The following is a 23,971-nucleotide window of genomic DNA, read 5'->3' on the forward strand; positions in this document are numbered from 1 at the left end:
AAAGGGAACCTGTCACCAGATTTGGTGACTATAAGCTGCGGCCACCACCAGTGGGCTCTTATATACAGCATGTTAGAATGCTGTATATAAGAGCTCAGGCCGCTGTGTAGAACATAAAAAAACATAAAAGATTTGTTTTTTTCCACAAAATTATTAAGTTTAACCACAAATTTTTCATTTTCACAAGGAGAAAATGGACTCTGCAATTTGTTGAGCAATCTCTCCTGTGTACACCAATACCTATTAGTAAAGGGGGTGTCTTCTAGATGCCCACCCATTACTAATACCAGGGTTGATGCCAGTTGACAATTCACAGCTAGATTCAACCCCATATATTATCCCATATATTATCCCGTTTACCAATACACCAGGGCAATGGGAAAAGCCAAGTACAGCTCCAGAATTGGTGTATCTAAAGGATGCACACGCCATTTCTGGAGCGGCTGCTGGTTGCTATTGTTAGGCTGGGAAGGGCCAAATAACTATGGCCCTTGCCACCCGTCCCTTGGCTGGGTTTGGAAATATGGGGGGGACACCACGCCATTTTTTAAATTATTTATTCAAACAAAAATAAGTGTGGGATCCCCTCTTTTGGATAACCAGCCAAGGTACAGCAGACAGCTGAGGGTTCCAGCTGCTGCTGTACCTGTGCTGGATATGAAAATTGAGGAGGACCGCACGCCATTTTTTAAAATTATTTATTTATTGTACTGTACGATATAGACCCGCCCACATGCAGCTATGACTGGTTGCAGACAGCTGTCATTCAGCGTGGAGGCGCGTCTGACTGCAACTAATCATAGGCGCCGGTGGGCAGGGGAAGCAGAATCAGGTGAGGCAGAGGGAGCAGTGCGACAGCCGCGCTAGTGGTGTGTGAGTATGAAGCGGAGAGACAGAGAAAGGAGAAAGTTGGTGACCTGCGTTTTTGTTGACAAGCACGGATCCAAAATGCAACCAAAACGCAGCGCAAATGCACAGCTAAACATTTTGGTTGCATTTTGACACACCTCATTCATTTCAATGGGTGGAAATGTACACAAACCGCAATGAAGAAGTGACATGCTGCTTGTTTTTAGGCAACAACTTTGATAAATATTTGTTTGAACAAAACACCGCCTAAAAAAAAAGCAATGTGCGCATGGAATTTCTGACTTCTCAGACTTTGCTGGGGAAGCACAACGCATGGATTTTGTCAATTGCACAGTGCAGTTTAAAATGCAAGAAAAAACGCAACATGCGCACAAGGCCTGAAGGAATCCTTCCTGTCAGAGACTCTTAGGGGCACATTGCACACTACGACATCGCTAGCCGATGCTTGCAATGCCGTGCGCGATAGGCCCCCGCCCCCGTCGCAGGTGCGATATCTAGTGATAGCTGCCGTAGCGAACATTATTATTGCTACAGCAGCTTCACATGCACTCACCTGCCCTGCGACGTCGCTCTGGCCGGCGACCCGCCTCCTTATTAAGGGGGCGGGTCGTGCGGCGTCGTAGCGAAGAGACACGGCAGGCGGCCAATAGAAGCGGAGGGGCGGAGATGAGCGGGACGTCAACATCCCGCCCACCTCCTTCCTTCCGCATAGCTGGCGTGAGGCGCAGGTAGGAGATGTTTCTCGCTCCTCGGCTTCACACACAGCGATATATGCTGCCGCTGGAACAAGGAACAACATCGTAACATCGGTCATTTCCAAATTATGGAAATGACCGAGGCTACACCGATCATACGATTACGACGATTTTGCGCTCGTTAATCGTATCAAAAAGGCTTTACACACTACGATATCGCCTGCGACGCCGGATGTGCGTCACTTTCAATTTAACCCCAACGACATCGCAGCTGCGATGTCGTAGTGTGCAAAGTGCCCCTTAGACCTCATTTAAACATGGGAGTTTTTTACATATGAGAAAAACATCAGGTTTCACCAGTGATTTTCAACAATGTGAAATCAGAGTTTAATTAGTTTTTTTCACTGATGAGAGAAAAAAAAAAGTTTCTCCGATCAGTCAGTGAAAAACACACAGCACAAGAATGGCATCTGAAAACTGTCAGATTTTCACAAGGACTCATAGACTATCATTGCCGAGTTTGATCAATGTCGGACATGTCTCCGTAATATTCTATTGACTACACGGTCCACAAAAAAAATCAGTGACCTATGAACAGCTTCATAGACCATCACAGGTACGAGTGCTATCCAAGAAATACATGGATAGCATTCGAATGTGAAAAACTGACCTGTGATTGAATCCTGAGGCTATGTGCGCACGTGTGCGCTCTGCACCGCACCGAAAATGTGCGCTTCAGAGCGCAGCTGAAAAGCTGCGTTCTGAAGCGCATGGTGCCGGCAGATTCGTGCGCTCTGCATGCTGCCTCTCCCTATAGACAGCATGCAAACCGCACGAAAGAAGTGACATGTCACTTCTTAGAACGCAGCGATTCGGCAAGCAGCCAAATCGCTGCGTTCTAACATGCCACATGCGCACGGCCCCTGCACAATCTCCATAGATTGTGCAGGGGACGCAGGACGCATGCAGTTACGCTGCGGTGCAGAACGCAGGAGATTGTGGTTAGCATCCCACTAGCTTCCTTTCTTGTGACTACCTCAGCTGTGAACTGCGTCCTACCCTGTCATGTCCAGGTCACAGCTGTAGGTGGACCCATCACTATTTTACTGAAGCTCAGCGCTATATGCTGGGCTACAATAAAATGACTGGGAATCCAGTCAAACGTTTAGTGATCTGGGCAATAACTGAATTTTTTGTTCACCATAAAAGGCATAATGAATAGGCCCATGTGTGCAGCCTTTAATATCATCTCTCAGCCTAATATGCCCATTGACATAATGAGGATTATGGCTGGAGATGAATTCCTGTGAGGAGACACTGAGAGTTGTATTATGGTTGGTATCTGCATTGCCACCAAATCTAAAGGCCGCTTTACACGCAACGACATCGCCAACGAGATATCGTTGGGGTCACGGAATTCGTGAGGCACATCCGGCGTCGTTAGTGACGTCGTTGTGTGTGACACCTACGAGCGACCGCTAACGATCCGAAATATGGCAAAAATCGTTGATTGTTGACACGTCGTTCCTTTCCCAAATATCATTGCTCATTTTGGATGCAGGTTGTTCGTCTTTCCTGAGGCAGCACACATCGCTACGTGTGACACCCCGGGAACGACGAACAAGAGCAATCCTGCGTCTTCAGGCAACAATATGGGAGTGACGTGAATGCGGCTGCTCCCCGCCCCTCCGCTTCTATTGGTGGCCCGCTGATTGACGTCGCTGTGACGCCGCACGAACCGCCCCCTTAAAAAAGAGATTGTTCGCCGCCCACAGCGACCTCACTAGGAAGGTAAGTCCGTTTGATGCATCCTAGCGATATTGTTCACCACGGGCAGCGATTTGCCCGTGACGCACAAACGATGGGGGCGGGTGCGATCGCTAGCGACATCGCTAGCGATGTCGCAGCGTGTAAAGCGGCCTTAAGGCTCCATTTCAGCTCGCTATGCAACTGCCATAGATCTAACTGTATATAAATCAATCAACATTCATTTACAGGCCTGTCTGAGTAGTTTGTCAAGAAATTATGTGAATAAAATGATGGCTAATACCAGGGCCAGCTCCAAGTTTTTGTGGGCTAGTGGACGAAAAAGTCTCAGTGGGTCCCATGCACACGCACATACACAGATACGTACACATACATATTTAAAGACAAATTCACAAAATACATATAAACAGACATAAATCTATACACAATCATATACATTGGTATGCATAGATACACATCTTACATGCACACAGAGAGACACATTAGAGATATTATTAATATGGGGAAGCCGACAGCAACCTCCTCTGCTTGTCTCAGTCCAGCTCCCCCTGGGCATGAGGCTGTGCTGATTGGTGACCATCACTAACAGACATGCCCCAGCACAGTGCACACTGACACTGCTGTACATACATCACAAGAGAGGCTGGGGGCATACACATTACGGGTGAAGGGGACATACAGTCATACAGTTCTGGGGTAGGGGGAATATACAGCTCTGGCATGGGGAACAAACAGATCGGGGGGGGAAAACATACAGATCTGGAAGGGTACATAGCACTGGGGTGGTTGGACATATAGCTCTGGGACGGTATACAGCCCTGGGGTGAGGGAGCATACAGGTCTTGGGGGGTATACAACACTAAGATGGGGGACATACAGCGTAACGGGACGTTGGCAGCACTGCGGCTCCTCTTCATCCATGGGATGGGAGCACACCGCACGTTAGCTCCGCCCACAAGTAAATTTTAATGCCCTGCACACAGCCTTCAGCAATGAACGCTGCATGCAAGGGCCGGCAGCCAGCAAAGTGCAGCTGCCTGCCCGGGGGCTGCCGAATACATCAGCACCTCTGAAGGCAGTCAGTGAGGCCCCCCGGCAGCCCAGGGCCACAGTACTTGCTCAGGTGCTGATGCCAACCCTGTCTAATACAATTGTTTTGTTGTTACTCCCTCTCTCTGTTCTCTACGGTAAGTATTGGGCCGGGGCCACACGGGGGACTAATGTGATCCTTGCATGACACTCGGCTCACACTGGCAGCACAGCAGGAGCAGAGTGTCATGCGAGTGTCACTGCGACTGAGGTCCGATCATGCGATCAGACCACAGCTGTGGAGGGGAGGGAGTGATTTCTCTCCCTCTCTCCTCCGTAGCCGGCTATTGCCATTCTTGCTCTGCACTTGCGGTACACCGGTGTACTGTGAGTGCAGTGAGATTTTTCTCTTGCCCCATAGACTTGAATGGGTGCGAGAGAAAACAGGATCGCATTACAGTCGCAGCATGCTGTGATTGTTTTCTAGGTCAGATTAGGGAGGAGAAAATAATCGCTCATGTGTGCTGACACATAGTTTAATATTGGTCCGAATGGAATGCAATGTTTTATCGCATTGCATTCGCTCCGATTTTCATGCCGTGTGTCTTAGGCCTTATACAAACTATTCACTTTTTTGAATACCCATGTGATCTGGTATCCAGCTTTGGTGGCTGAGGCCCCTGTCCCTTCTGGTCACACCGCTCCTGCCAAAAAGTGAATTGTTTGTATAATACAATAGAGGGAGGAACAACAGGCGGGGGGGGGGGGGCGGGAATCCATATGAATACGCACCCATATATTATCTGCTCAGATGCAATTGTCACTCAAGAAGCCGATGATTTTTGAAGGTTTACTTTCTTGGATTTGCAAGCCTAAACATCCGAGCTGACCAGTAAAGGTATGTATAGAATCAGCCTGATAGTGCCAGTATAGCACTGGCTTTAGGTTATAAAGGAAAATCCTGATGATTAGTTCCCTTTAGGCTGGACTCACACGAGCGTATGGCATCCGATGCGAGAGCATCGGATGCAATATGCTAATGTCCCCCGGCTCAGGCTCTGCTGCGAGCGTGAGCCGGGTGTCATGCGACTGTAACCCGATCTTGCGATCGGGTCACAGCTGTGAAGCTGAGTGCAGGCGCTGCGGAGGAGAGGGAGGGGTTAATCCTCCCATCTCCTCCACTGTCAGCCTGTGCGTAGATCGCACTGGGATAACATCCGAGTGCAGTCCGATGTATCTCTCGCATCCATTCACTTGAATGGGTGCGAGAGATACGGCGGTAGCAGCAAAAACGCAGCATGCTGCCGCTTTTCTCGCATCCAGAATCTGGATGCGAGAAAAGCTGACCAACAGCTCAACCTCATTGCCTAACATTGGTCAGAGTGCAATGCGAGAATTTCTCGCATTGCACTCGTCCGATTTTCACGCTCGTGTGAGCGTACCCTTAATTGAAGACTTGTTTGTCGATTATTGACACATCTAAGTGGGGAATAACTTCTTGAGTAATGAAAGGGAAGGCTCTTGTCATATGGAGTTGCCGATCTCGATGGACAACTCCATCTAGCCGAGAGCAGCTGTACAAAACAATTTCCAGAACTCCCATTAATTTCTATGGAAGTTATGGAAACAGCAGGGTGCATAAAAAAAATTGCAAATGGAATAAGCAAGGGAAACAAAGGCCACACAATGGTTAGTACCTAACAAGTGAAAGGTGAAATGACCATCATCATCATGAGCCTTCAATACAGCAGCGCTGGTCTAATTATTCCTGTAGTGAGCCAACTGGAATAGAGTTGGCCTCTTTAGGCTATGTGCGCACAGTGCGTTTTTCGCGGCGTTTTTGCGCGTTTTTCGGGTGCGTTTTTGGCCTCAAAACTGCATGACTTTGCTTCCCCAGCAAAGTCTATGAGTTTTCAATTTTGCTGTCCGCACACAACTGTTTTTTTAAGCTGCGTTTTTGAGCTTGAAAAAAAAAATGGACATATCAATTCTTTCCTGCGTTTTTCTGCGTTTTCCCCCCATGCAATGCATTGGAAAAACGCAGCAAAACGCAGAAATCAAAAACGCAGCAAAACGCAGCCAAAAACGCACCAAATCGTGGTAAAAACGCATGCGTTTTTGACACGTTTTTTTGACGCAGGTGCGTTTTTGTGCGTTTTTAGCGGCCAAAAACGCACAAAAACGCAGCGTCAAAAAGACGCAGTGTGCGAACCTAGCCTTAATGACGCTAGTGTGTGCACAAAAATCATCAACCTCCATTTAGCAACTCTGTTCTACTCATTATTGCAGTGAAGTATGAAAAACCACCTTATAGACACTACGATCTGCATAAGAAGCATGAGCTTAAATATAGTAACGCTCTTCTAGTAATTTCTGTAGTGACCCAGTTATAATATAATTGATGTATGGAGGATGTTTATACACACTGTGGCCTGCATAGAAACCAAGAACCTCCATATATTAACTCCATTCTAATCATTCCTGTAGGGGTATAAATCAGACGAGTGCAATGTGAGAAATTATCGCATTGCACTGGGACCAATGTTAGTCAATGAGGTAGAGCAGTTGGTCAGCTATTTTGTCATCCAAATTCTGGATGCAAGAAAAGTCGCAATATGCTGCGATTCTATCCCAAAAACGTCCGAGACTCGCCAATACAAGTCAATGGATGTGAGAAAAAAAACGGACATCACACGGACTATCTGTGTGCTGTCTGGGTTTTTTATTCCGAAGAAGAGGAAACTACATCATGTAAACCTATACAAAAAAAGCCCCAGAAAGCTATATAAAAAAAAGAGGAAGTACAGCCTCCATGGAGACCATCACCATGTCAAGACACATCAATGTGGAGCTGCTGCTTGTTCTGGTGCAGCCAAGGCCAGAATTATGGGACACCAGGCACCCTGGCTATGTGGACCGTGCTCGGCATGATCCATCATGGCTTTATATCTGTCGCCAGTTGTTCCCAACTTGCAATGACAGCTCAACAGAGGTCCAATATGAGATAAGTAAGTCATTATGTTGATTATATATTTTTATTTTTTTTTTTGGTGTATGCCACTATACATACGGTTTGTTTTTTTGTGTTTGGTTTATGTTTATTCATACTATTTCTGCATTTTACAGTGTCTGATGTCACTCGCCGCTGGTGTAGCTGCCGGGATCAATACTGACGAGAGAGACAGAATCAATGTCAGAGTGGTGGTGATGCACCAAAGAAAAGGCGTTATATATATTTTGCCCGTCTACATTTTCTTGCTCCTATTATGGATTTACGCCAGTAAGTTTAATCTTGAACAATGTTAATAAAAAGATTGTATGTCCAAATATTGATTACGTATGATATTACAGAACAGATAGTAACCTCAGATACCGGTCTGCCTCCGAGTCAGAAGCAGCTGTGGAACCAGTGGAGGAGTCAGCAGAGGAGGGCTTTTCAGTAGCTTTTGAAACTCCTTAACCACCACCTGAAGCACACACACATCGCCTGGTGGTCAGCAGGGAAATGAGAAGGAGGAGCAGCAGTCCTACGCTGCCTTTGGACCTCTCCCCGATAGCACTTTCGGTGTCAAGACGTCCGTGTCACAGGAGGCAGCTCCCCATCATCAATACCAGGAGCAAGGTAGATACTGGTGTGTTACAGTATCTGGCTCGCACTGTTAAGGATGAATTTATACGCAGCATGGCTATCTATAACTATCTGCGACAAATACCACGAGAAGTGATGCTGCGTGCAAGGGCTGCAATGCAGATTGTTGTGGATGCATGTACTGCACCAAACAATTCGCAATTTGTATTCAATGCCCTTGGACAATGGCAGCAGTCTACTGATAACCAGCTGCGCATGCCAACAACTAATAATGTTGTGCCACAGCCACCCGCTCAACCACTAGCACCTCCACCACAACCACCTCTGCCACCCTCCCCACCACTTTCTACAATCAAATTATGGCTCAAGACAGGTTATGAGGGAACATGGAGACTATAATGTACAAGACAAGGCCCACTTGTTCATCCATCACATCAATGGCAGCATTCTTGGTCTCAGCATCCCATACATGAGTCACAGTATGGTCACAGTGTTCCATACCCTGTTCCGCACCAGTCTCAGCCATCGTCAACAACATTCGAATTCTTATTCCCAAATACCACCACTCCAGACATTCCAACAGCCACTTACACCTCAAAATCCTGTCCAACCACCACGTTCACCAACAACCTATCAGAAGCTGTAATTTTTTTTTTGTTTTTTTTAGTTTAAATATTCTGTCTATTATCAATGTTAAAGTATTCATATGTGTTAAATATTGCAAAATAAAACCATGTTTTGTTGAAAAAATGTTACTTTAAAAAATAAGAAAATGTATTTATTTATTGCTTCACCTTTAAGAAAAAAAACAAGTTACGCCACCACAAAAAAAAAAAAGTGAAATTGGATTCACATTAACAACTTTGCATATTTTGACTGTGTTACAAAACAAATAAAGGCATTTACAGTAAAGAATCAGGCACATGAATAGCTCCCTCAGGCGACATAAAATAGTTGGTATAAAGTTCACGAGTACGTTTGCCAGAAGGAGGACGCACTTCTCTTGCAACCGGTATGTCTGATTGTGTTTGGCCTTGTGAAGGTTGGTTTCCATCAATAACATGTGGCTCAAACATTCTGATGAAGTTATGTAAGATCACACATGCCTTTATAAGGCTATGTGCCCACAGGAGATTAAACCTGCGGATTTATCTGCGGAAAATCCGCGGATTATCTGGATTTTCCAGATAAATCCGCAGGTTTCAGCATGTACAGACACTCCCCATGTTATCGTATGGGACATGGGGAGTGCTGTGTCCATGCTGCGGATGCGGAATATGCTGCGGATGTCCCACAGCCGCACGTAATTCCATGACAATTATTTCTGCAAAATTATCTGCGGAAGTCACGGCCCTCCACTATGGAGATAGAGGCTGAGACTTACGCAGGTAAGCCGCACGAATGCCCGCAGGTTTACTGCAGCTATTTCGCTGCGGACGTACCTGCGGCTATATCCACAGGTACAAACTCCCGTCGGCACATAGCCTAATACTATTCACATTCCTCTCACTCAATTGTAAGGGAGAGATCAACCCCCTCCATTTTGATGTTAAAATACCAAAGGCACACTCCACAACTTGTCGTGCTCGTGTTAATCTATAGTTATAGTTAAAAATTCATCTACGTTGATCAAGACCACGTCGTGGATATGGCTGGAGCACGTCTCGACATAGTTGGAATGCCTCATCAGCAACAACCACAAAAGGTGGCGGATATACTGTTGTACCCAGTAATAGCCGTGGGGGTGGGACACACAAATGCTTGTTTAGAAGCAGCCAACCTATTATGGACGTATTGAAGATTCTAGAATATCCTGTTCGTCCATAGGCCCCAATATCTACAACCACAAACCGGTATGTGCTGTCAGCTAAGGCCAAAAGGACAACCGAAAAATATTGTTTGTAGTTGTAATATTGGGTACCTGAGTCTGGCAGCTTCTTGACGCGGATGTGTTTCCCATCAAGTGCACCTATGCAGTTGAGAAACTGTCAGGTGTCAAGAAAACCACTTGCAATCCGGTACCAATCTTCTTCACTAGGCTTAGCCAAGATTAGCCATATCTTTTATGGGGTTAGCCTAACAGCAGTCATGATGTTAATCCACTACAATTCGTAACATATGTGAAAAATCGAATTGCACACGGAAGCCACATGGACCAGAAAAAAAACACACAATCGCATTACACACGCAGTACACACGGACAACCACATGGATTACAGTCGTCCGACTCTCCTGGATGAGAACGGGACCGTTCTTTCATACGTTCGTGTGAGTCCAGCGGTCATAGTGTTAATCCCCACCGGCTGCTGCGGGCTGCCAGTGGGGATTCGCGAACATGTCAGCTGATTTGTACAGCTGACGTGTGCCTTGCAGGCACGAGTGGAATCGCTATCCACCCGTACCTGTTAACCCCTTAAATTGCGCTATCAAAATGTGACAGCGCCATTTTAATGGTGATCGTGCTAAAGCTTTACTCACCGGCCACCACTGGAAGTTACGTGACATGATCACGTGAATCCGATGGTTGTCATGGTAGAACAGGGTCATGTGATGACTCCTGTAGCTCACATGATTCAGGTCCTATAACAAGCAGCCGAGTATGGTGCTGCTCTGATTGGGAGAAAAGAATGAACGATCAGACTGCTGATCCCTATAGTCCCCTAGGGCGACTATTAAAATAAAAAAAGTATAAGAAAAAATATTTGAAAAGTTAAAAAAACAAAAAAAAGCTAAGTTTAAATCACCCCCCTTTCGCCCCATTGAAAATTAAAGGGTTAAAAAAATAAAAAATATATACATATTCAGTATCGCTGCATTCAGAAATGCCCGCCCTATCAAAATATAAAATCAATTAATCTGTTCGGTACACTGCGTAGCGTCAAAAAAATTCCAAACGCCAAAATTACTTTTTTTTGCTCACTGCAAATTTTGAGCAAAATCCAGTAACAGGTGATCAGAACATAGCATCTGCACACAAATGGTACCATTAAAAACGTCAGCTGGAGACGCAAAAAATAAGCTGTCACTGAGCTACACATCCCAAAAAATGAGAACACTACGAGTCACGGAATATGGCTCAAAACGTGCTCCACTTTTTTGGAAAAAATTCAGAATTTTTTTAACCCTGTAGATAAAAGTAAACCTATTCATGTTTAGTGTCTACGAACTCACACCGACCTGAGGCATCATACTCATACATCAGTTTTATCATATAGTGAACACAGTGAATAAAATCTCAAAAACTATCGTGCAATCACACTTTATTACAATTTTTTTGTATTTGGATTTTTTTTTTGCCATTTTTCAGTACACTATATGGTAAAACTCATGATTTCATTTAAAAGTACAACTCGTTCCGCAAAAAACAAGTCCTCATATGGGAAGATTGATAGAAAAATAAAAAAAAGTTACAGGTCTTGGAAGAAGGATGGTGAAAAAAAACTCAAAAAAACGGAAAAGGCAAAAATCGTCAGGTTGCGAAAGGGTTAATGCGTAGAGATGATCAAATACCTCAATTATTCGGCTTTGCGAATATTCGACGAATAGGTCGCCGCTATGCGATTATTCCATGCGCAATGTAAGTCTATGGGAAGCCCGAATAGTTCCGAATAGTTATTATTCGGGTTTCCCATAGACTTACATTGCGCATCGAATATTCGCATAGCGGTGACCTATTCGTTGAATATTCGCGAAGCCGAATATTTGAGGCATTCGATCATCACTATTAATGAGCATCACAGTGCCATTATGGCTTTACTTTAGAACGCTAAATTCTGCTGACAGTTTCTCTCTAAGTGTAACAAAAAAAAAGAAAAAACACAAAGGGGTGGTTCACTCTTTTTTTTTTAATTTTCTCTATGAGTGTAACTTACCATTATAAGCGTTTTCTGCATTGGCTTCTATTTGCAGTTCTGGCACTGAGCGGCGCTCTCCTGCACGCTCAGTGTCGGTCACATGACCCCCTGGTGCTGTGTCCGCTAGTATCCTCTTACGGCCCTTCAAGTTCCGGGCTCTCAAACTTGACGGTTACGTCAGAGGATGCTGGCGCCACTCACAGTGATTGACAGGGCTGTGAGCAGTGACTACCGCACGTCACAGCCCAGCATCGAGGGGAGGATCCAGAGGATGGTACGGGACGCCAGTGTCGAGCGATGAAGAGGGCTGAGCATCTGGCAGATTGGTGAGGCGTGGGGCGCCAGTGTGGAGTACGGGGGGGTTCTTCAGCTGAAATCCCCCCTGTCACGCAAGTATGTGATCACACTATCCGCCCGTTGTGCACTGCTCAGCTGTCAGGGGAGCCTGCGGTGTCGACGGTGTGATCATGTGCTCCTACCAGCAGCACAGGTGACCGGACGCTGCATGGGACCAATTTGCTCCACTCTGTCACCTGCACAAGTCCAGAGTGGAGACAGTTAGTGACATGCTCTGCTCTGACACATAGTGTGCTATATGTCACCATCTTGCTCCACTCTGGGTCTTGTTGTGCAGGTGAGAGTGGAGAAAGTAGGTCCTATGCAGCAGAAGTCACAGAGTGGTGCAAGTTGGTGACAGAGCACCTCTCCCCCCCCCCCCTTTCTGTCCCCCCCCTCTCTTCTCTCCCTCTCCCCACCCCATCTCCTCTCCCCCACTCTCTTCTCCCACCCCTCTTTTCTCCCCCACTCTCTTCTCCCACCCCTCTTTTCTCCCCCTTCTCTTCCCTAACTCTCTCTATTTTCCCCCTCTCTCTCTCTCCCCCCTTTTTCCCTCTCTTTCTCTCCCTTTTCCCTCTCTCTCTTTCTTTTCCCTCTCTCTCTTTTCCCTCTCTCTCTCTCCTGGCATGGTAAGTACAGAAATCTCTCGATCGTGGAGGGGTGAGAGGGAGTAATAAACATGGAGTCCCTAATGTGTCTGTGTATATATTTCTAATAAAGTATTTTTCTCTGTGTGGTGTCTTTTTTTTTTCTTCTTTAACACTTTATTGGAGATTCTTAATGGCCGGGTCAAACTTGGCCTGACATTAAGAATCTCGGGCTTTATACCAGCTCGTAAAACATAGCTGGTAGTAACCCCTTATTACCCAGCGTGCCACCTGCCACCAGGGACACTGGAAGAGTTGGATACAGCGCCAGAAGATGAAAGCGCCATTTTCTGGGGCGGCTGTGGACTGCAAATCGCAGTGGAGGGCCCAGAAAGCTTGGGCCACCCTGCGCTGCGGAGTCCAATCCCCAGCTGCCTAGTTGTACCTGGCTGTAAACAAAAAAATGAGCGAAGCCCACATCATTTTTTATTTAAAAATTATTTCATGAAATTCATGAAATAATTTGAAAAAAAAAAAAAGGGCTTCCCTATATTTTTGGTTCCCAGCCGGGTACAAATAGGCAGCTGGGGGTTGGGGGCAACCCGCACCTGCCTGCTGTACCTGTCTAGCGTACTAAAAATATGGCGAAGCCCACGTCATTTTTTAAAAAAAGTTTTTAGGCAAAAACCTTTATTAAGAAAAGAAAAAAATCTTCCCTGGATTTTCCTTTGCCAGTGAAGGTAACACCAAGCAGCGGGGGTTAGCAGCCAGTAGCTGCCTGGGTTACCCTTAGCAATAGAAAATGCAGCGGGAGCCCACACTTTTTTTTTTAACCCCTATCCCTAGGATTAGGGTTATGTGTTTTTTTTATTTTTAATTATTTTATTTATTTATTTTTTTTTTTTTAAATCGACATGGGCTTCGCTCATCGAGCACCAGAGCATTTTACTGCTCACTCATGCCTATTCCTGACCACAGTGCCAGCAGAACAAGTAATCAGATGACTTCAGTGTCGGCCGATTACTTGTTCTGTGTCCCCCTGCATCCATCGCAGCGTGTGCGGGCTGTGAGGTCACCTGAGTTCAGTCCAGCATTGGAGTCAGCTGATCTGAACTCCAACCCGCACACTCTGCGATGGATGCAGGGGGACACAGAACAAGTAAGGCCTAAGCCACACGGCAAGAAAACGGTGCGAGTGGAGCGCGATAAAACATTGCATTCCATTCGGACCAATATTAGCCTGTGTGTCAGCACACATGAGCGATTATTTTCTCAACCCTAATCGGACCGAGAAACAATCGCAGCATGCTGCAATTGTAATGCAAGACTCTTTCTCTTTTACCTATTCAAGTGTATAGGGTGAGAGAAAAATGCACTCACAGTACATCGGTGTACCGCGAGTGCAGAGCGAGAATTGCAATAGCCAACTACGAAGGAGAGAGGGAGAGAAATCCCTCCCCCCCTCCTCAGTGCTGGCCCGCCCCTCCCGAGTACCGGACCGTCCCCCGCAGCTGACGTCCGCTCGCACAGTCGGACCTCAGTCGCAGGGACACACGCATGACACTCTGCTGTACTGCCAGCGTGAGCCGAGTATCATGCGAGGGGATCGCAGTAATCCCAGTGTGGCCCCAGCCTAATCGGCCGACACTGGAGTCTGCTGATCTGAACTCAGCTGAACTCCTGTACACACAGCCTGCACACGGTCACATGTGATCGGCAGCAGGCAGTGACTGCTGTTAACCTGCAGCCATCGCAGCGTGTACGGGCTGTGAAATCAGGAGTCAGCTGACTCCAGTGCTGACCGATAAATTCTGTGTCCCGCTGCAGAAGGATCCGGTAAAATAACGGTTGCATGCGCTGCACATTTAATCCACAGGATCCGGTCATATGCGGTTTTTTGCCTACAGGCAAAAAAACGCTGATGCGAAAGTAGCCTGCAACATGCATGCCACACGAATGATATGGACGACACACAGAGACTAGGCAAGAGGGGAAAAAGCAATCTCATGACCCCTTCATTTTTTTTTCCCCTAATTACTTTTTTCACATGTTGCGCCGGCTAATAATCATAATTTCTGTACACACACTATACACACACACACTATGAACTATGTGAGAACAAGCAGAAGATAGCCGCTTTCTTCCCCTGGTTGTGCAGAGCTGGGAGCTTCTGCTGTCTCTGCTGTGATTGCTCTCAGTGCATCCACACTGGGAAGAGGCAGGGAGGAGTCTTTGGGTGGAGAGCTGAGTGGGTGTGTTAGATACAGTGGGTGTCTTAGATACAGCCCTAGAGCCACAAAGAATTATGGGAGTTGTAGGAACTGAACCCAGGAAGTCAGAAGAGAGATTAACCCCATCAGAGCTGGAGCCAGCAATGAGGATGTTATGCTAGAGCACGATAAAAGGTAATATTGCTGAAATAACATAATAGATGTGTGGAGAGGCACATAATAGCAAGATTTATGAGAAAAAAGCAGTTTTGGTAACTGGACAACTTCTTTAATAATAAACACATTTATTTGTTGCAAGAAAAAGAAAATTCTAGGGAGAAAAAAAAAAAAAGACACATTTGGTATCGCCACTTTGATAACAATCCGTTCTATAAAACTATCATTTATCCTGCATGGTGGAATCCATTTAAAAAAAAAAATTAAAAAAATGACAAACTGTGCTAGAATTGTTGTTTTTGTTCATCTTGCCAAAAATGTCACAAAATATGAAAAGAAATTAAAAAAAAAAAGGAATAAGTGATCAAGATGATACTTTTTCCAAAAATTCAAAAGGAGCTGTAGGTTTTAATGTGTGCTATTTTGGGCATCTAGGATAAGTGGGACAGAACCCCCCCCCCCCCCCCCCCCCACTCATGTAACACGCCGCTATACACAGGAGCTCACGTAACACGCCGCTATACACAGGAGCTCACGTAACACGCCGCTATACAGGAGCTCACGTTACACACCGCTATACACAGGAGCTCACGTAACACACCGCTATACACAGGAGCTCACGTAACACACCGCTATACACAGGAGCTCACGTAACACACCGCTATACACAGGAACACACGTAACACACCGCTATACACAGGAACACACGTAACACACCGCTATACACAGGAGCTCACGTAACACGCCGCTATACACAGGAGCTCACGTAACACACCGCTATACACAGGAGCTCACGTAACACGCCGCTATACACAGGAGCTCACGTAACACGCCGCTATACACAGGAGCTCACGTAACACACCGCTATACACAGGAACACACGTAACACACCGCTATACACAGGAACACACCGCTATACACAGGAGCTCACGTAACACACCGCTATACACAGGAACACACGTAACACGCCGCTATACACAGGAGCTCACGTAACACACCGCTATACACAGGAACACACGTAACACGCCGCTATACACAGGAGCTCACGTAACACACCGCTATACACAGGAGTTCACGTAACACGCCGCTATATACAGGAACACACGTAACACACCGCTATACACAGGAGCTCACGTAACACACGGCTATACACAGGAGCTCACGTAACACGCCGCTATACACAGGAGCTCACGTAACACACCGCTATACACAGGAACACACGTAACACACCGCTATACACAGGAGCTCATGTAACACACCGCTATACACAGGAGCTCACGTAACACACCGCTATACACGGGAGCTCACGTAACACAGCGCTATACACAGGAGCTCATGTAATACACCGCTATACACAGGAACACACGTAACACACCGCTATACACAGGAGCTCATGTAACACACTGCTATACACAGGAGCTCACGTAACACACCGCTATACACAGGCGCTCACGTAACACGCCGCTATACACAGGAGCTCACGTAACACACCGCTATACACAGGAGCTCACGTAACACACCGCTATACACAGGAGCTCACGTAACACACCTCTATACACAGGAGCTCACGTAACACGCCGCTATACACAGGAACACACGTAACACGCCGCTATACACAGGAGCTCACGTAACACGCCACTATACACAGGAGCTCACGTAACACACGGCTATACACAGGAGCTCACGTAACACGCCGCTATACACAGGAGCTCACGTAACACGCCGCTATACACAGGAGCTCATGTAACACACCGCTATACACAGAAGCTCACGTAACACGCCGCTATACACAGGCGCTCACGTAACACGCCGCTATACACAGGCGCTCACGTAACACGCCGCTATACACAGGCGCTCACGTAACACGCCGCTATACACAGGCGCTCACGTAACACGCCGCTATACAAAGGCGCTCACGTAACACGCCGCTATACACAGGCGCTCACGTAACACGCCGCTATACACAGGAGCTCACGTAACACACCGCTATACACAGGAGCTCACGTAACACGCCGCTATACACAGGAGCTCACGTAACACGCCGCTATACACAGGAGCTCACGTAACACGCCGCTATACACAGGAACACACGTAACACACCGCTATACACAGGAACACACCGCTATACACAGGAGCTCACGTAACACACCGCTATACACAGGAACACACGTAACACGCCGCTATACACAGGAGCTCACGTAACACACCGCTATACACAGGAGTTCACGTAACACGCCGCTATATACAGGAACACACGTAACACACGGCTATACACAGGAGCTCACGTAACACACGGCTATACACAGGAGCTCACGTAACACGCCGCTATACACAGGAGTTCACGTAACACACCGCTATACACAGGAGCTCACGTAACACACCGCTATACACAGGAACACACGTAACACACCGCTATACACAGGAGCTCATGTAACACACCGCTATACACAGGAGCTCACGTAACACACCACTATACACGGGAGCTCACGTAACACAGCGCTATACACAGGAGCTCATGTAATACACCGCTATACACAGGAACACACGTAACACACCGCTATACACAGGAGCTCATGTAACACACTGCTATACACAGGAGCTCACGTAACACACCGCTATACACAGGCGCTCACGTAACACGCCGCTATACACAGGAGCTCACGTAACACACCGCTATACACAGGAGCTCACGTAACACACCGCTATACACAGGAGCTCACGTAACACACCTCTATACACAGGAGCTCACGTAACACGCCGCTATACACAGGAACACACGTAACACGCCGCTATACACAGGAGCTCATGTAACACACCGCTATACACAGAAGCTCACGTAACACGCCGCTATACACAGGCGCTCACGTAACACGCCGCTATACACAGGCGCTCACGTAACACGCCGCTATACACAGGCGCTCACGTAACACGCCGCTATACACAGGCGCTCACGTAACACGCCGCTATACAAAGGCGCTCACGTAACACGCCGCTATACACAGGCGCTCACGTAACACGCCGCTATACACAGGAGCTCACGTAACACACCGCTATACACAGGAGCTCACGTAACACGCCGCTATACACAGGAGCTCACGTAACACGCCGCTATACACAGGAGCTCACGTAACACGCCGCTATACACAGGAACACACGTAACACACCGCTATACACAGGAACACACCGCTATACACAGGAGCTCACGTAACACACCGCTATACACAGGAACACACGTAACACGCCGCTATACACAGGAGCTCACGTAACACACCGCTATACACAGGAGTTCACGTAACACGCCGCTATATACAGGAACACACGTAACACACCGCTATACACAGGAGCTCACGTAACACACGGCTATACACAGGAGCTCACGTAACACGCCGCTATACACAGGAGTTCACGTAACACACCGCTATACACAGGAGCTCACGTAACACACCGCTATACACAGGAACACACGTAACACACCGCTATACACAGGAGCTCATGTAACACACCGCTATACACAGGAGCTCACGTAACACACCGCTATACACGGGAGCTCACGTAACACAGCGCTATACACAGGAGCTCATGTAATACACCGCTATACACAGGAACACACGTAACACACCGCTATACACAGGAGCTCATGTAACACACTGCTATACACAGGAGCTCACGTAACACACCGCTATACACAGGCGCTCACGTAACACGCCGCTATACACAGGAGCTCACGTAACACACCGCTATACACAGGAGCTCACGTAACACACCGCTATACACAGGAGCTCACGTAACACACCTCTATACACAGGAGCTCACGTAACACGCCGCTATACACAGGAACACACGTAACACGCCGCTATACACAGGAGCTCACGTAACACGCCACTATACACAGGAGCTCACGTAACACACGGCTATACACAGGCGCTCACGTAACACGCCGCTATACACAGGCGCTCACGTAACACGCCGCTATACACAGGCGCTCACGTAACACGCCGCTATACACAGGCGCTCACGTAACACGCCGCTATACACAGGCGCTCACGTAACACGCCGCTATACACAGGCGCTCACGTAACACGCCGCTATACACAGGCGCTCACGTAACACGCCGCTATACACAGGCGCTCACGTAACACGCCGCTATACACAGGCGCTCACGTAACACGCCGCTATACACAGGAGCTCACGTAACACACCGCTATACACAGGAGCTCACGTAACACGCCGCTATACACAGGAGCTCACGTAATACACCGCTATACACAGGAACACACGTAACACACCGCTATACACAGGAGCTCACGTAACAGCGCTATACACAGGAACACACGTAACACACCGCTATACACAGGAACTCACGTAACACACCGCTATACACAGGAACACACGTAACACACCGCTATACACAGGAACACACGTAACACGCCGCTATACACAGGAACACACGTAACACGCCGCTATATACAGGAACACACGTAACACACCGCTATACACAGGAGCTCACGTAACACGCCGCTATACACAGGAGCTCACGTAACACACCGCTATACACAGGAACACACGTAACACACCGCTATACACAGGAACACACGTAACACACCGCTATACACAGGAACACACGTAACACACCGCTATACACAGGAACACACGTAACACATCGCTATACACAGGAACACACGTAACACACCGCTATACACAGGAACACACGTAACACGCCGCTATACACAGGAACACACGTAACACGCCGCTATATACAGGAACACACGTAACACACCGCTATACACAGGAGCTCACGTAACACGCCGCTATACACAGGAGCTCACGTAACACACCGCTATACACAGGAGCTCACGTAACACACCGCTATACACAGGAACACATGTAACACACCGCTATACACAGGAGCTCACATAACACACTGCTATACACAAGTATTGCAGTGCATTATGCCTAGCAGGCCATACTTTAGGCAGTAATGGAGGGGACACTATTAGGCTCCTTGGCTGCCATAGCAACTCTCTGCACCTGCGATAATGTGGAGCCGATGGAGCTCCCTCCCTCTATCTAGCATCCAGACACCGTCGTTATTATTGTCCTCGGCATGCAGGGGTTCTTGCAGGTGAGGCGGGAGCTCAGTAGTTCGGCCCCGCTCTTGCCGTTGATCTTGCCGGTGCACGTGCGTTACCCACGAGATCAGACTGACAATAATGTACGTCATAGAGCGGACCTGGCTCCGGGCTGTGACGTCCGTTTGCGTCGCTGCTCGGTGAATGTGTAGTACTCTGCCTGTTACCTCAGGTGGTTCTGACTGGTAGCCATGGCCGCATGTGACGACCTGTTACTCTGTAACTTCCCCAAATGCCGCATGAAGCTGTCCAGTCGCGCCTGGGTCACCGCTTGCTCTCATATTTTCTGTGACCAGCATGGCAGTGGCGAGTTCAGCCGCTCGCCCACCGTGTGCCCGGCCTGTACCAGCACCCTGTCCAGTAAGCTGGACGTCCTGCGCACCGAGCTCAACCCTGCAGAGGAACATAAGGCCATGATGCTGGCCGGGCTCCGGCCTGAGGTGATTCTAGATATCTGCTCCCGAGCCCTGGCCTTCTGGACCTACCAGGTAGGGGCCAATATGGCTTCTGAGCACAGTAGTGGCTGCGCTTTATATTTATTCTATAAGTATAAGGGCTCATGCACAAGGCAGCGTACATGTCTGTATAACGCGTGCGTAATGTCAGCTATTGTACATTCTCTCCTAGACATACCCTAGTTATAGGCAAAGCTATGATATAGTAACCCCCCAAAAGTGACCGCCATTCATATACGGTGGCCGTGTGCAGTCACTGTATGGTGCGAACAATGGCTGTGTGTTACATGACCAGAAACTGACTATAAGGGCACGGTTCCACTTGCGCATAGCTTCTGATGTGAGCGCATCGAAAGCGATATGCTAATGATCCCCCCCCCCCCTTCACTTCCTGTCTCTGTGTACATCACACTGTGGTCGAATGTCATGCGAGTGCAGTGCGATGTTTCCCACGCTCCCATAGCCTTGTATAGGGGTGCGTGACCCGAGAATCGCTGTGAAACGCAGCATGCTGAGATTCATTTCTCAGGTCAATATGGCATGAAAAATGAATCGCAGATAGACACTGCCCCATAGTTTTGCACTGGTGTGAGTGCAGTGTAATGTTTTATCAGATTACACTCGTCCGTGCAAAACACAAGTGGAACCGTACCCTAAACGGGATGTCCAGTCTAAAATGATAAGTCTACAGCCACTCTGTGTCCCTTTATGTGACTGTAGACTTGTGAATCCTCGTAGACTGTAGACTTGTGGCCTGGGTCAGAGCTGGGAACGGCTGTCACGAGTGTGTGATATGCAGATTCTCAGCCAGAATCTGACTAGATGGCCACGGCCTCGCTCCATGCACGTGTATTGAGTGAGGATTTTGGCTGGGAATATATATATTACATACTCACAGCCACAGCTGACCGCTGGCACCAGAAAATCTTCATAGCGCACAGTGTATGTGATGTGAGGATTCACAAGTCTGCAGTCACATAGAGCGACTGAAGACTTACATTTTAGACCTGACAACTCATAAGGGGAACCTCTCACATCTTTTATTGCTATTTACCTGCAGATATAGGGTTAATCTGCAAATAAATTGTGTTTAAAACAGTACCCAGCTGTCTTACTGACAACCCAGCTGCAGAGAGGAAATGAAATTGTATCCTCCCAGGAGCTGCAGGCTTTCAGTCATAAGGGTGCTTTACACGCTGCAACATCAGTAGCGATCTCGTTAGCGATGTGACACGCCAGATCGCAGATAAGATTTGCCAAGATCGCACATAGGTCTTTTTTTTTTTTTTAAGCGCCGGTCACATGTGCGATCTCGGCAAACCTTATCTGTGATCTGGCGTGTCACATCGCTAACGATATCGCAGCGTGCAAAGCACCCTATAGAGGAGATGCACTGAGGGGCTACTGTCACCACTCGCTATGCTTCGAGCAGCAGATGTATTCCATCCCCAGGACATTGCGTTCACCTCATTACATCTGTGCAGAGAAAGCTGTCTGTCGAACATAGTGCCAGGGAGAGATTAAAGGGATTCTGTCACCAGGTTTTAGCTCCCCCATCTGAGAGCAGCATAATGTAGAGACAGAGACCGTGATTCCAACGGTGTGTCACTTACTGCTCTGTTGGGTGTCATTTTGATAAAATCACTGTTTTCTCTGCTGCAGATCTAGCCATTATTGGAATGTAGAGCAGGGTTATAACGGTCTCATGCAGCTGCTGGACTACCTGGCAGCACGCCAAGCAGTCCTCTAATGGAAATCTGCTAATAAACCAGTGATTTTATAAAGCTACACTGCGCAGCCCAGTAAGTGACACATCGCTGGAATCAGGGTCTCTCAGATTAGGTGGCAAAAACCTGGTGACAGAGTCCCTTTTAAGGCCGGAGTCACACTAGCGAGTGACTCGCATCGCATCACCCGGCGCAGCCGCATAGTCTCCTGACAGGAGCTGGTCAACTCCATGTGATATGCTCCTGTCAGAGTATGCAGCTGTGCCAGGTTATTCGATGCGAGACTTGCGCCAGTCACTCGCAAGTGTGACTGTGGCCAACGGCTGGAACTCGCAGTATAGTGTGTGGTCACTGCAGCCGCTCAGTGTATCACTCCAGTGACTGAAAGCCAGTTGCTTCTGAAAGGATATTACTTTTAATTTCCTCTTGGTAGCCAAGCTTTCAGTAAGGTGGCCAGGAAGTGTTTTATGCCATTTGCAAATTACCTTATATCTGCAGGTAAATAGAATGAATCAGTGCATCGTTTAACAGTCTTCAAGATGGCGGACATCACCCTGAGTGACATACTTGTCGGGCATCATCAGTTCCCATAGCAGCTGGGGGGAGCTCTCTGAAGGTCTTCATGTCTGCAATTTGAAATCTCCTATGAGTTTTCATCAGCGATTCTCTATTTTGCAAAACACTGCAATACTATTGGGTTGCAATATTTTAAATAGAGGATCAAGAGGTCATAGGTTCAAGTCCCATGAGGGGGTAATTTAAAAAAAAAAAAAGGTTAACCACCTATTCTCAAATGTAAATAACTATTTCATGAATTTCATGAAATAATTAAAAAAAACTACGTGGGCTTCGCTCAATTTTTGTGTCCAGCCAGGTACAACTAGGCAGCTGGGGATTGGAATCCGCAGTTCACTGTGGCCCAAGCTTTCTGGCCCTCCTGCTTCGAATTGCAGTCTGCAGCCGCCCCAGAAAATGGCGCTTTCATAGAAGTGCCATCTTCTGGCGCTGTATCCAACATTACCCAGCTGCCCTGGTGACTGTGGCTCGCTGGGTAATGAGGGGTTAATACGAGCTTTGTTTTACCAGCTGGTATAAAGCCCAAGATTCTTAATATCAGGCCAAGTTTTTCCCGGCCATTAATAATTTCCAATAAAGGGTTAAAAAAAATGTCCTACAGAGAAAAAATACTTTATTAGAAATAAATACACAGACACACTTAGAGACTCCATCTTTATTACTCCCTCTTATTCCTCCACGATCCTGGTCTTCTGTCTGAGAGAGAGCGAGAGAGATGTCTGTACTGACCATGCCAGGCTGCTTTCTGGGCATGCTCAGTACAGAAAACAGGATCCTGTCTATCAGGATACGGCGACTTCCGGTACAGCAGGATCCGGCACCCATTGAAATACGTTGCAGGTACCGCCGCAATCTCACGGATCTATTGACATGCGGTATTTTGCCCGAAGACAAAAACACTGCAAGTAGAGTTATTGAAAAAGGTAAAATACTGCAAAGCAATGGCTCCAGTGTGTGCCGCACGCAACCG

The 23,971-nt window shown here is 47.4% G+C and overlaps 1 protein-coding gene and 1 long non-coding RNA gene across 2 annotated transcripts in view; one reads left to right on the top strand and one right to left on the bottom strand.

Annotated features, from left to right (window-relative positions):
• LOC142246699 (uncharacterized) overlaps positions 1-20,269 on the bottom strand; it is a 97,363-nt gene extending 77,094 nt beyond the window's left edge. Inside the window, exon 1 of the long non-coding RNA XR_012724916.1 lies at positions 20,143-20,269. This is a non-coding gene — a long non-coding RNA (uncharacterized LOC142246699). The remainder of the gene's footprint in view (positions 1-20,142) is intronic.
• A 68-nt stretch (positions 20,270-20,337) lies between these two features.
• Positions 20,338-23,971, top strand: part of CCNB1IP1 (cyclin B1 interacting protein 1) — a 43,075-nt gene continuing 39,441 nt past the window's right edge. Inside the window, exon 1 of the mRNA XM_075319756.1 lies at positions 20,338-20,731. Coding sequence (XP_075175871.1) covers positions 20,435-20,731 — 297 coding nt within the window. The 5' untranslated portion in view covers positions 20,338-20,434. The remainder of the gene's footprint in view (positions 20,732-23,971) is intronic.

The sequence above is a fragment of the Anomaloglossus baeobatrachus genome, chromosome 1 (assembly GCF_048569485.1).
Source record: "Anomaloglossus baeobatrachus isolate aAnoBae1 chromosome 1, aAnoBae1.hap1, whole genome shotgun sequence".
Taxonomy (NCBI): domain Eukaryota; kingdom Metazoa; phylum Chordata; class Amphibia; order Anura; family Aromobatidae; genus Anomaloglossus; species Anomaloglossus baeobatrachus.